Raw genomic sequence first — 14,673 nt, 5'->3', positions numbered from 1 at the left:
CTGTGCTTTCTGTCAACTGGGGTCTGAGAATTAGGTGAATTGGAGAATCTGCATACAGGTTTAAAAAGCTCACTTTTGTGATGACTCTGGGAGTAAGGTTGATTTCCATCATATTAAATGGTGACTCATGACAGTAAACAATTGCACCAATCAATCTGAACAAAATATTTCACAAACAGCAGGAAATGAAATGACTGATTAACTTGGCTTCTGCTGATTTTGTTTCAGGAAGAGATGTCAAAAACATTGGGTGGGGAGAGGTGCAATGTTAAACTTATGGAAGAGTTCAGTGTGAAAGCTACATTATTAATATGGTTATCAAAGCCATATGCAATCTTTGTAAATCTGTTGACAACATTAAAACAAGCAGGTCAAGGTCTATTAAAAATGGTTCTGGAATTCACCAGAAAGTTTATTTAAAGATCTTGGTGCCTAAATATACATTGTAACTACATTAGGGCCTGGAATCTGCTGAAGTAAAAGGAACATCTAATAATGCAATTACATTTCTGGGTTTGGGATGGGGATGTAGATCAGTAGCATATAATTTCTTATAGTCTCTTCAGCCCTTGGTCAAGGAACCTTTTTCAGTAGAAACAGCTGCATTTTTAGCCATTAGGCATACTATAACGTGTTAATTATCTTAACTTCAGCAATTCCTACATACTCCAATCTGCAGGTCACACAGACTTACTTTTAAAACTATTTGCCTCAGGATCCTCGACATTTATTGCAATAATTTTCCAGTCAGTTTCACCTTCATCTATCAATGCCAGAGTTCCAAGAACTTTGACCTTGATAACCTCTCCTCTGGCACATACCTGAAATAAAGCAGTAACTCAGATTTAAAATGGGTTAATTTTCTCCAATCAGATACTTTAACTGGAGGCAACAAAATGTCAGAAAGAAATTTTACAAACAGTCAGGTTCTCAAGCAAATCCCTAGGAAACAGAATTGATGTGGAGGGGCACAGCAGTGTGGGAGGGTGGGAGATATACACATGGAGGAGGAAAAGTCAGGATGATATGAATTGCCCACAACATGACACACAAGTTGGCAGAGTAAGCTGGTATTAGGTGCATTTTGGTAAACAGAAGCTGGAAGGGATGTATTTTGGCACAAGGTCTATTAAAAATACACTTAAACGACAAGGTTCTGAAGCTTCGCCAGAAACAAAAGGACCAGCAAGAATATGTGGATCAGTCTTTGAAGGTTACTGGGAAAACAGAGTGGTCAGTTGACAGATAAGGGCTTGCAAACAGTGACATCAAGTTAGAAAAGCAGAGTGGTCATATGCTGAACCTTTAAAAAGCTTTAGTTGGGGCCTAACTACAGTACTGGTCCATTACTGGTCACCTTCCTTGAGGAAGGATATGAGGGCCCTTAATAGGGCACAGAGGAGGTATACAAGATGGTTCCAGGGTGGAGATTTTACCTGATTAGATTTGCAAAATTTGGGGCTGTTCTCCTTGGAAAAAAGATGAGGGTGATTTGACAAATGCAAAAGATTATGATAAGGCACACGAGGATGCGCTGTTTCATTTAGTTGATAACTAATTAGTTATTGGGTAATCGTACAAGTACTACAACACAGTCTTAAAGTTTTAAGCAAGTGATGTGAAGAGGAGATGAAGACAGACTATTTCTGTGTAACAAGGCTGTGAAAGTGGAAACAACCAAAGATTTTACAAAGGAACCAGGTTGGACACAGAGGAACTAAACCTGCAGAGTAATGTGGATTGAGCAAGTCCAGTGGGAGAATAACACCCAGGAGCCGAGTGGATTCACAACTCAACAAAACAACAGTCTCACTGTAGGGAGGAGAGGTAGATGATTGGCTGATGAGTGTTTATCTTCTGTCTCTAAACTGTAAGTTGATGCACACCAAATGGGAGGACCTTTAAAAATGACAGGGACAAGAACAATCTCTAACCTGCAAATCAACACCTTCAAAGATGAAATTATAAATACAGCATTTTCCCCACAATAAAACAGAAGAAATAGCTGCTTTGAAATGTACTAACTGAACATCAGCATTGCTTGAACATTAGTAGGCATCTATAAGAAATACCTTGGTTCCAATTTCACAAACATCAATAGGATCATTGTCACCACGGCATTTAGTTGACTCATCCGTGTGACTTGGGTCTTCCCAAGTCTGTAAAAACAAGAGCACAATTAGTGTTAAAGGCAGAGAACATTGACCAATTGAGCGCCCATCGACTGTATTTTCTGAGACCTACTGAATGCCTGCAATCTGCTGTACACACTTTGGTGAACCTAAACCCTATCCATTGCATCCCTTTGATACTTGTCCAATATGCTTGAAGCCTGTTATTTGGTATGAAGTCCACCTGATCTCAAACCACAGATTCCTTGTTCCACCCCATACTCCTTTTGACACGCCCCTAGTCAGGACAGGAATGCCCCCTCTCCCCTAATCTGTCCCCAGTTAGGACAGAGGCAAACCCATGTTTCCAAAATATTAGCTTGGGGCTCTGGATTGCCACTCCACATTACATGGCAGCACCATCTCCCCCCCTCACGGTGGTACAGTTTCTAAAAGAGCAATTCCTGGTAAGGCAATGAACCAATAAACAGTCTATTAGTTACTTCAAAAGGTACAAGCACGTGAGGCAAATCTTCCAGTGCAGATTGTTTCATGAGCTGTGGGTGAATGTGTTTCCTAGGCTGCTCAGAAAAGAATTTCAGCAGAGATCCACCTTACACAACTTCCATGTCACACAGTTCAATGTATTACCAACCTTCAATAAAAGTAAACTGCTTTTGATATGGGACAAAGTCCATTGATAAGCCTTGGTGCAATTAAAACTTGTCTGTTTGGTCTTTAACATCAAAGCAAGGAACCCAGAGTACTTCACACAGACTTGAGGGAAGTGGGTGTCGAGCCAAAGGAAAGAAGCAATAACCAAAATTTGGTCAAAATGGCTTTTTAAAAGGATCTAAGGAAGAGTGGGAGGTGAGGTAGTTGAGGAGATAAACAGAGAGCGTGGGCCCTTGCTGGGTGTTAGAAATGCAAACAATAACCAAGCAAAGGGTTATTGGCGTTCAGGGTATAAGGGACAGGCAAGGGCTGGAATTGTGGAGATAAAATAGAGATTGGAAAGCTAATGCTCTGGAAACATTGATAGCAGCTGTTGAATTTAAATCCAATGAAAAAAATTCTGGAATTGAATGCTAGTCCAGAAGGACATTGAAATAATTGGAGGTTACAACAATAGATGAAATGAGATACAGGTGGAGAAGGACAATGCCACAGAACTAGAAATCAGGATATTTTCCATTTAATTTGATCAGAGATGTTATTACATACCTCTGGAGCAGGTGGGACTTGAACCCAAGTCTCCTGGCTCAGAGACACAGACACTACCACTGCACAAGAGCCCAGGAACCAGAAATAGAAGTCACAGTTGCTAATTCTATAATAATTATGTTTAGTTATAAGCAGGTGGGGATCATCAATTGGGATTTCACTTGTGCGCTAGGGAATTGATAAGAGACTGAAACAGTGGTAGTTGTGTGGGGAGATGGATATTTGTAATGTGTGTATTCCAATAAATAAGTTTATGAAAAAGTGTGCAAAAATTCTATCCTCCAAATAGATTCTAGAGGAAAATACTCATTGTAGAGATGTGTGTTCAGAAGCCCATCCGATGGTAAATATGACTCCAGGGTTGCTATTAGTCAGATTCCATTTCAAGACAGTTGGGCAGGATGGTGTCAATGGCTGAGATTAGAGTTTGTGACAGCACCTGAAAGCAAAGGTATTGCTCATAACTGCAGCTCACACAGGACCAGAAGTCAGACAAGCAGAATTGGACTTAATCAACCTTTTGGTGGGATCCAGTTTCATATCAAATCCAAGTATAATACATCTACAGACTGCCCTTTATCCACAGCATGCTACTCCTTCAAAGAATTCGACAAATTTTGTGGAATCTGGCTTCATGTTGTGGTCTAGAGGAAATGTACGAGTGGGATGAGGGGGCACGGTGGGTGGGGTGCAGGTGAAAGCAAACATGTTCTGCAAGATTGAAAATTCTAACTGAGAAGAGCAGTTGAGAGACAATAAATATTTCAGAAAGTGGCAGTACAATTCCTCTTTTGGATCAACATCACGAACTTACTCCATCTTCATCAGTCAGATTTTTGCCCATTAACCAACACATCTCTATCCTTCTGCAACTTCCTTATGCCTCCTTCATAGCATACTTTCCAATTTTGGAGCCATCTGTGAATTGTTCCCATGCATTCGCTCCACTCATCCAAGTCATTGATGTAAATTGTAAGAAATTGAGGCCCCACCATAAACCCCTGTAAAATTTCACCTGTCACATCCTGCCAATCAGACACAGACTCATTTGTGTATAGTCTGGCTAGAAACAGTTGGCCCCTCTGCTATCCATGCTAATGTTATCCCTCTACGCCATGAGCTTCTATTTTCTGCAATAACCTTTCGTGTGGCGCCACGTTAAATAAGAATAGTACATTTTCAGCATCCCTTTTATCCACAGCAGATGTTACTCCTTCCCTTCAGATATTTACTAATTGATCTGTTCAGTGACGTTATTTCACACTTCTGGAGCTAAAGCCTTTAGTCGTTTTGTTATCATTATAACATCCAATCTTGATTGGTGTGGATATTTTAATATGACCATTCAGGCAGCTCCATGTTACCGAATCGCTCTCCTGTTCAATGAGTCTGTTTTATATTGAGCTGACTCAAAAATAGATGAAGGGTCTAGGCCCGAAACGTCAGCCTCTCTGCTCCTATGATGCTGCTTGGCCTGCTGTGTTCATCCAGCCCTGCACCTTGTTGTCTCGGATTCTCCAGCATCTGCAGTTCCTACTATCTCTGATTCAAAAATAGAAACCCAGTTATTTGCTTCAAGCTAACAGTATCACAGGCTCTGCTTAAGGTGCCTAGCTCTGGAGTTGTAGTTTCCAAGAGATGAAAAGCAGCCATTGTTTTCATTATGTGTCGCGAGAATCAGTAAAGAGTTGCATGACTATAAACAATTTTACCACTCACCTGTGGAAGGGCCCCATAGTTCCAAATGTATCCCTTATGAGGGAAAACGTTCGCCACAAATCGCATATTCCCTTTCTTAACATCCTGCTTGATTGGGTTCAATGGCTCCTTTGTTGCAATCTGAAAACATGGAAACACTACTCAGTTAAAATTCCTTTTGAAAATGCATAGCCATCACTGTCTCTGCCTTGGTTCTTCATATTTACTATACAAGCAGCAACCGCAGTCAACAGATCGTTTGATTCCTGGTCTCTTTAGGGCCTGTGAGATGTGATAGTTTAACTCTTAGAACCTGCCCAGCTCCTCACAGGGTTAAAGCCAGCAGTAGGTTCAATACTGTGAATGGTTGAGGGAAACCAAATCTGTGCCCAGACGCCTGGCCCAAAGGATGGGTATCAGTGGAAGTCAGCAATGGTACCAGAATAAACTGGAAGGTTACTGGGAGAGGAATTGGGCAGTTGTAGCCATGGGATCGTTGTGAAACAAACAAGTAGCTTGGATATCGGAAGTAGGTGGCCTCACAGCAGAATGAAGACAGCACACCAAGATAGGGCAAAGGAGTAAAAACTGGAGAACAGGAAGGTAGGAGAGCTTGTGTCAAAGGCTGTGGGAGCAGCTGCTAAAGGGGAAACTATGATTTCGCAATTAGTGACTGTATTTGACACTCTGGACACAGTCACAGGTGTTAACGTTGGGAGTCAGCACAAAGTGGCCTTAACAGTCATCTTTATACCCTCTAAACTTTTACAAACATCTCAGATGAAGAACATGGTCTTCCACACCACAACAGATGAACATTAGTTTGAAAACAAATTCAAAATGGCCCTTAATGGCTAATAAAATCAATTTCTTTTAGCATTGTAAATAAGTCACTAAATTTTGGAAAAAGAAGCTAGTTTAATACATTTTAATGCACAAGGCTGTCTAAGTTGTTAATAAAAATTACCTCCATCTTTGCGTTGGTCCAGCGAGGAACTTCCACAATCATGTTAAACACATCCTGCAAGAAAAATTCACAAGTGTCATGACAGCAGATCATGAGCCCAGACAATATGCAGGTATATCCATTTTAGATACATGTTTTCATAAAGAGGATCTACAGTCAGAAATGACAGAATGTAAATTCTGAGCAATATAATTCAGTGACCATCTGGAAGAATTGTGTGGATTATCCTCAGTCTAGAGGGGGATATTGGAATGTATCATCTGACAAATGAAAAGAAAGCTTCAAAGGGGTCATCAAAAGGAATAAATGTACTGCAAACTGAACTGCAATCTCAAGTTACTGTAAACGTGATGGAAGAAAAGAGAACAGTCTAGGTAAGACAGGTTTGTTTTCCCCTTTCGTGAATACTTAAGAACACAGTTTTAAAATCAATTTCAACCTTGTTCTATGTGTTAGTGGGTGAGAAAACCTTTAGTCACCCCTGCTCTGCAGGTAAAAAGCAAGTCTCTCTCTTTGTTGCGGAAAAACAGAAAAACAAAGCCACAGTTTAAAGCAAACAGGAAAAGGCCTTTCAGATGACTCCGAGGTTAAGCACATTAAATTCAACTGCTCACCTACCAGCATCATTGCTACTGGGATCACCAACATAATAGCCACAATGCCCCAACATCTACTCTTCATGGAACTGTATATGTCTTTTTCAAACTGTTTTTTGGAGTCATCTCTCATTTCTAATCTGAATTTGCATTGTATTATTATTTCCTCTTGCACCCAGTAGCTAACAAACTCAACTCTTTTTAAATTCAAAGCCCAATTAAATTGGTTGTTTTTAAAACAAATTCATTTGGTCATTGTCTTGATGCAAGGTATCTACAAGGGAAGGGATTATTTTAAATTAACTTTGTTGTGACTAATCAAAGGAGTGAGGAATAAAGAAGTGGAGCCAGTTCACCCCTCCTTACTCAGGGGTAACATTTTGGGACACTCATTTGGAGCTGGGCCAACTTGCCCAGGGGCAGGTCATAACACAAGGTATCATTAGCTAGCGCTGATGCTGCAGCTCACCACCTCTGTATATTCTCTTTATTTATTTCTAAGACAGTGTATCATCAAAGAATATAGTTAAAAAGTTACCAGTACAGCTCAGCCAGCAGTTATGTTTACATTGCTTCGGTGAACTGAAGGCTTGACAGGCCAAATATTGTTCTGTTCTTTCATTCAAAGTTCTCTTCAAATTTTCTCATCTTTAATATAAGAGCTGCATTTATATAGTGAACATATAATTTGTTTTTGAGATGTTAAGGAATAAATATTGACTAGCACACCAAGGAGAACTCCCCTCCTCTTTGAAATTGTGCCATGTAATTGTCTACATCAAGACCGAGACAGGACCTTGGATTAATGCTTAATCTAAAAGATTGCATTTCAGACAAAACAGCACTCCTGCTCTACTGTATTGGAGTATCCTTCTAGATTATGCATTCAAGCTTCCGGAGTGGGACTTGAGCAAAAATAACTTACATCTATATACTGGTTTTACTGTACAAAGAAATGTACCAAGGTACACATTGAAGGGTACGGGATAAAGTACCCCATTATACAACTGATACGTAGTTTGCTTTCCGTACATGTATTGACATTTAATTCCTCAACACTGCCAACCAAGTTTGACAAGTATGTCAATGAATACTCCAAACTATAATATCCAGGGAGGTGCAGCTAAGAATAGCTCAACATGCAGTATACAATGGCTGCCATGAACATTGATGCTTTCTGCTGCATATACCACAATAATGTTCCTTGTAATAATTAAGAGATACAATAATTAGACTTTAGAAAGTCATACCAAAACGCCAAAAACTCTACAGAAATTTGTTATACAAATTTCCCAGCTTCATGTATAATATAATAATATTAACACTGATTGATTAAAACAAAGAAGCAGTTTTAACAACCAGTACGAGTCGATCAGGGGCTGTGAGAACTCAAGAGATCTCTCAAGGATTCCACTCCAGAAGACAAACCACTGTCTGGTCTTCTCCACCGTGGATTGATTCAAGTGTTTCTATCATTTTCAGATTTATTTTCAGCTTTCCAGCATTTTGATTTTTGACAGATTAGATTGGGAAGTGTATTTCCTAACCAGGAGTTTAACAAATCAGTCAAAGTTGAGGAATAGATTAGCTCAAACAAAATCTAAATAATGAAGAAGTCAATGAGAGGGACGATAGTCAGGGTAGAATAGGCACATCCAGAATAAATTACTGTTAGGGAGACAGAGTCGTGACAGTGGTAAGGATAATACCTTCCATTGATAGCTAGCAAAACAGAAACTATTGTTCAAAACCAACAAGTTGCTTAGAAGAGATAGTAGGAACTGCCGATGCTGGAGAATCTAAGATAACAAGGTGTAGAGCTAGATGAACACAGCAAGCCAAGCAGCATCAGAGGAGCAGGAAAGCTGACTTTTCGGGTTGAGACCCTTCAGAAAATTTTCTGAAGAAGGGTCTCAACCCGAAACGTCAGCTTTCCTGCTCCTCTGATACTACTTGGCCTGCTGTGTTCATCCAGGTATACAAGTTGCTTAGAATGTATGTTAATCAGTTTGAACAGATAAAAGGATGAGAGTAGTGCTGTAATAACAAGGTGCAGAACTGGATGAACACAGCAGGCCAAGCAGCATCAGAGGAGCAGGAAGGCTGACGTTTCGGGCCTGGACCCTTCTTCAGAAAATTTTTCACAGGTGATGATCGCTATAGCTAGCCTGAAAGAGGCAATACCCAAATGACACACTGCAGCAGCTGCAGCACACTGGATGGATACTTAAAACAAATAATCCAAACTCCAAGAACTGTCTTAGGGTTTTAGCAAGAATAAGGCTGCTGAAATTAGGTTTGAAAGCCAGATATGGTATTCAAGTGAATTATGAAATTGATTGAGAAATGTACTGGAAAAGATGATGAAAGCAGTCTGAGGATATCACAAGAAATGACCCACTGAGATACACAGTAGGTGGAAGAGGACATTAGGGTGGTCTGTTGCCCCATGGTTTAAAAAAAAGAATTAGATGTACCTTTGGTCACTTTATAGGACAATTAAGCCCTATCCATCGCGTACCAAGATCCATTCCTGAGACCATTGAAAAAGCAGGTGAACAGGCTTTACATGAGTGAATCCAATCCAAAGTGCTGACTTTGGTATGACACTTTTAGGTAAAATCATACAGCACGGAAACAGGCCCTTCAGTCCAACTCGTCCGCGCTGACCAGACATCTCGATCTGATTTAGTTCCATTTTCCAGCATTTGGCCCGTGTCCCTCTAAGCTTTTCCTATTCATACATCCATGTAGATGCCTTTAAAATGTTGTAATTGTACCAGCCTCCACCACTTCCTCTGGTAGCTCACTCCATACACGCACCACTCTCTGCATGAAAAAATTATCCCTCAGCTCTTTTTTTAAAATCTTTCCCCACTCATCTTAAAACTATGTCCTCTAGTTTTGAACTCCCGCACCCTAGACCTTTGGCTATTCACCTATCCATGCCCCTCATGATTTTGTAAACCTTTATAAGGTCACCCCTCAGCCTCCAGCATGCCATGGGAAAATGCCTCAGCCTATTCAGCCTCTCCCTATAACTAAGTTGGAAGCCTTTGAGAAGAAGCAAGACACCAGAGAAGGAAAAGACTAAGCATTGAGATTTTCAAAATACCGTTACAACTGAGATCTGCTCCTCCCCAAAGTCCTAATGTTAGACACATAAGTACATAAGTTTGGGATTGAGGTTAAGGAGGGCAAAACACTGAAGTGATCAGAGACGGTCTTATCTGATTTTGACTTGCAATGAAATTAGGCCAGTCCACAATGTCAGGTCAGTGAATCTGGTTTAGTTTACATGGAGCTAGAGATTAAAGGGAAACAGGAGGGCAGAGAACATGTTGCATTTCGATATCAAAAACTGAGTCACAATGCAGAGAATGAGGGATGTAAGCAGTGAGGATGACAGAGAAAATACTACTACCACAGTCACAAGATATATAATTTGTAACTCGGATGAGAGCTATTTTGGTACTGTAGCTGGAATGAAAAACTGCTTGCAGGGATTAAATACAGAGCTCTGGGAAATGATGGTCAGGAATTTGATGAAATTAGACATCAATTAGGAACTTATGGAGATGGCTGATAGTACTCTGCATCAGTTTATAAAATAGAAAGGATACTGGATAGGGGATAAATACTGAATTTGTTAGAAAGCAAAATGTGAGCTACAAGAAATAAGACATGTTAAAGGAGAACATAGCACCAGGGTCTGACAGATAAATCTAAGGTTAATAGAATGATTCAACACAGGATGAAGCCATTAAACCCATTATGCCGCTGCTAACCACTGGGAGGATTATCTAATTAGTTGCATTACCTTTCTCAGTTCCTATAACCCTGTAAATATTTTCTTCACTTTTTTTTCAATAGACAATTCAATTGATCTGCTTCATTACTATTTCAGGTTGTGCATTTTAGGTCACAATTATTCACTGCATGAAACAATGTGCTGTCTTGACACTAATTTTTTTCTCTGCCAAACACCTACAATCTATAGCCTCTGGTTACTGATTCATCTGCCTTGAAAAACAGTTTTCCATACTTACCCTAACAAAATCATTAATAGCTCTGAACATTTCTATCAAACATTGTCTTAAACTTCTGTGCTTCAGGGATAACTCCAGCTCTTTCGGATGTTCCCTTATTCCTGGTCACGCAGCTGTAGTGTGACCAGTACTTTACAAAGTTTAACTTCCTTAGTTTTGTACTCTATTCCTCTAAGACACAACCAACAGATTAGATTTGAGCTGTGCTACATCCATTTGCAAATGATGGTGGACAGTTAAACAGGAGAAAGGTACTGCTGTCCTCAATAAAGGAGGAGCACAACGTATCAGTGCAAAAGATGAAGCTGATGCATTTGCAACCCTATTCAGCTGGTGTTGACTGCCATCCTGTAAGCTCATTCTTTCACTGCTGGCTGCCTTTTCCTTTTCAGTTAGGAGGAAAGCATATGGGATTGTTGAGATTATTTAGCTATCTGACACGTTACTCCCACTATTCAACATGCATATGGTCCGGTGTTGTAGCTTGAAAGGTTGGTACCTCATTTTCATATGCACCTGGTGCTGCTCCTGGCATACCTTCCTGCATTCAGATCTGTGCCAGCTCCCTGAAAAACTCAATCTAACCTTCCCCTGTGGCCCTGAAAGTTTGTGCCCAGATATTGATCCAATGAATGCTTAGACTGCATCTGCCTCCACCACACTCAGGCAGGACATTCCAGACTCTGCTTTAGTTTGAATGCCTCTATCAAACGCACCTCATCTTTTTTCCTCAACAGCACTAGTATCAAGAGTGGATAACACTGCAAGGCATTGGGGGTGGGGACACATGCGGTGGGAGATGGAACAGGCCCATTCTCAAAATGGTGGAACATTTTGTGATAGTTAATTTAAGATCAAGAGAAAATAACAGAATATGGAATTACAGGGTGGATGTCAATACAGATTATAAACTGGCTGGAATGAAGCAACATAGAGTGGTTTAGAAATTCATTCCAGAGTTATTTGAAGTAGATAGTGGCTCCCCACAGAAACTGTTCGGAGGCCAGTCTGTTCACTGTGAATACTTTGGACATTGAGTTGAAAGAAACACTATTATAATGGTCAATACTTGAGGATTACAGAAGTTGCAGACAAGTATGGCTAAGGTGATGAATGTCATTTACTGAGAGGTGGAAGGTTTCAGCACCATAGGGTAAGCCGAGATTTCACAGAAATTACAGCACAAAAACTCAGCCCATCTGGTGTTTAGGTTCCAAATAAGCGACCTTACTCTTTCATCAATAATTTTGTTCTGTTCTCGTTCATGGGTTTAGCTAGCTTCCCCTTAAATATGTCAATGTTATTTATCTCAACCACCCCTTGTGGTGGCAAGTACCACATACTAACCACTTGGAATAATGAGGTTTCTCCTCAATTCCGTTTTAGATTTATTGTGTATCATGTGTATGGCCCCTTGTTCTTGCCATTTCCTTAATTCTGACCAAATGGGTTTTGACTTTGATCCTCAATTATACCAATTTTAAGAGTGGCGATGAGTGCAGGCGCCAAACAGAGGCCAGTGGGCTTGTTCGCAGAAAAATTGAGTATTTTGGACAGATGAAGGGGTACAAAATTATAAGGATAGCAAATAGATTAAAGAGAAGGTTTGAAGTACATTATCACCATGTCTAGTCTATCAAACTCACATAATATTTTTGAAGTCCTCGATTAATGGGGAATCACAACCAATCCCCTCAATTCTGGCATCATCATTTTAAACCTTTTTGCCTAGTCTCTCTATAACCCCTTTTGTATGATGGAGACCAAAACTGTGCACTTAACCTAACTTCTACTTTTTAATATTAGTGTTCTAAAAAAGTGAATCACACTGATTTGCAATTGATATGGCTTTATTAATCTGCACAGTACAGTAAATTCCCCGTTATCTGGATTTCTCACGCAACCACCATCCGAGATTAAAAAGGGGAATTCAAATGCTTAGGATCCGGATAACAAGGACTTAACTGTATTAGCAATTGGAAGGGAATAATGAATCAAATGCTTTATTGAAGGTAGTTCAAGACTTGTCTTATCAATAAAGATAGAATCACTTACCTCAGCCAGGTATTTTGCTATTTCAAATTTCCTTTGCCCCTTTACCCTTTTTACAACACTTAATTCCCAAGGAGTATGTGACCTCCTTGTTCTTTCCAAAACACATCAGGTAGTGCCAAGGTGGGTGGTACAGTGGTTAGCACTACTGCCTGTCAGCACTAGGGACACATGTTCAATTCCAGCAAAGGGTAACTGTGTGGAGTTTGCCCTTGTCTGTGTGGGTTTTCTCTGGGTGCTCTGTTTTCCTCCACAGTCCAAAGATGTGCAAGTTAGGGTCTGAAATTGTCCCATAGTGTTTAGGGATGTGTAGTCTAGGTGTGGAGCTAAGAGCTACTGTAGGGGGCTGGGTGTGGGTGGGATGCTCTTCGGAGAGTTGGTGCAGACATAATTGGGCCAAATAGCCTCCTCCCACACTGTAGGGATTCTATGATTCTGAGTTGCCTGCATCCATGTAGTAAATCAGATAGTTCCAAAGACATGAGGAGGCAGACTGAATGTAAGAAGTATATTATAGAACAAGAGCTGGGAGAGGTCTGGGAGCTTCAGACATTAAAACCCCAACTCAAGTGGATAAAACTATAAAAAAAAACATTAAATTCTGAGTTTTATGAGAAGAGATATAGAATGTAAGAGTAAAGATGTAATGGCAAATTCATGTCAGCCTCAGTAAGACAACAGTTGGAATATGTTGCCCAGTATAGATCTCTCACTGTATACAGAATGTTGACCCGATAAAGATACAGCACAGATTTGCTGGGCAGTACCAAGCATAAGATTAAAATGAAGATAGACTTGGAATCAGAGCTGTATTGGTTCAAAGAAATGAAACAAAAGCTAAATTTATGAATGGATTGGACAGGGCAGATAGAAACATTGATTAAAAGTCCAGATGAGAAGAATGCTGTAATAAGGTGAAGACAGAGGCTGGATTGGAAGACAGTGGATGTTATGACCGTAGATTGTGATTGAAGCAAAGACCATTTCAGTTATATTGGCAGCTAAAGGAAAGGGGACAAAGGGATATGAAATAGCATAGGTCTTAGTCATGTGGAAAATAACCAAAGCAATCTGTTATGGGCTGTGATTTCATCAGGATTCTGCATTTGAGTCTCAGCTCACATCACATATGAAGCACAAACGTCAAAAGTTCTGGCAAAATACATAGCATCCCTTTACGATAGCCAATGTTTTGTAAAACCAATTCATGGCCAGATTGCAAGCAAATGATCTTCATCAGTCAGGATCCAGGTTAGAGGCACAAAGGAATCAATGGCCAGCAACTTTGTTTTTGTTCCTGATTTACAGCATCCACAGTTCTTTTAGTTTTTAAATCAATGGACATTGTCGTTTGTACAACATAAACCTCTGATCATAAGGCCCTGGGCTGTCTGATCAATCAAAGCATATTAAATGATGCGGAGGGCAGGGAGCACAGCCTTGCACATAATTACCTCAGTCTTTGCTGCATACAGTGGGATGTCATGGAATGGAGATAGGAACTGACCCTGGGCATTGCCTGCAACAGAAACACAGCAGTCAAAAAGACACTAGAAGCAGTCAGTCCACGAGAAATCTCCACAAATACCCCACTGCCACAGCGCCGCACGCGCTCACCCAAATAGCCAACCTCTCTCTTACCAGCCATCTCCCACCATCAAATACCCCAATCAAACCCTAACCTCCTGAAAGACCAACTCCAACACCCTCAAATAGCCCAGTCAACCCCTCAAATCCTGATACCGCTGTCCCACCTTGCAATCTCAGTCTTTTCCCCGCTCGCACCTCCAGAACAGGTACTCTCCAAACCACCCTGTCAGGAACACACAGTATCCCCTCCCTCACTCAGGAACAAATGGAATCCTCTACTTTCAGCTTCCTCACTCACTCAGAGATGACATCCCCACCCCACCCGACACCACCACCAACACCACCACCACCACACTCTCGATCCCCCCGACCCCGACCCCGACCCC

At 40.7% G+C, this 14,673-nt stretch overlaps 1 protein-coding gene across 1 annotated transcript in view; it reads right to left on the bottom strand.

The window, feature by feature from the left end:
• Positions 1 to 14,673, bottom strand: part of LOC109920808 (inorganic pyrophosphatase-like) — a 32,764-nt gene that overhangs the window by 17,779 nt on the left and 312 nt on the right. The window contains exons 2-6 of the mRNA XM_020520875.2: positions 14,152 to 14,216; positions 6,001 to 6,054; positions 5,055 to 5,174; positions 2,073 to 2,159; positions 695 to 821 (exon numbers count right to left, since the gene is read on the bottom strand). Of these exons, the coding sequence (XP_020376464.2) occupies positions 695 to 821; positions 2,073 to 2,159; positions 5,055 to 5,174; positions 6,001 to 6,054; positions 14,152 to 14,216 (453 nt within the window). The remainder of the gene's footprint in view (positions 1 to 694; positions 822 to 2,072; positions 2,160 to 5,054; positions 5,175 to 6,000; positions 6,055 to 14,151; positions 14,217 to 14,673) is intronic.

The sequence above is a fragment of the Rhincodon typus genome, chromosome 20 (assembly GCF_021869965.1).
Source record: "Rhincodon typus isolate 14 chromosome 20, sRhiTyp1.1, whole genome shotgun sequence".
NCBI classification, from domain to species: domain Eukaryota; kingdom Metazoa; phylum Chordata; class Chondrichthyes; order Orectolobiformes; family Rhincodontidae; genus Rhincodon; species Rhincodon typus.
The sequence above is the reverse complement of the archived record's forward strand: the minus strand, read 5'-3'. Positions and strand labels throughout refer to the sequence as shown.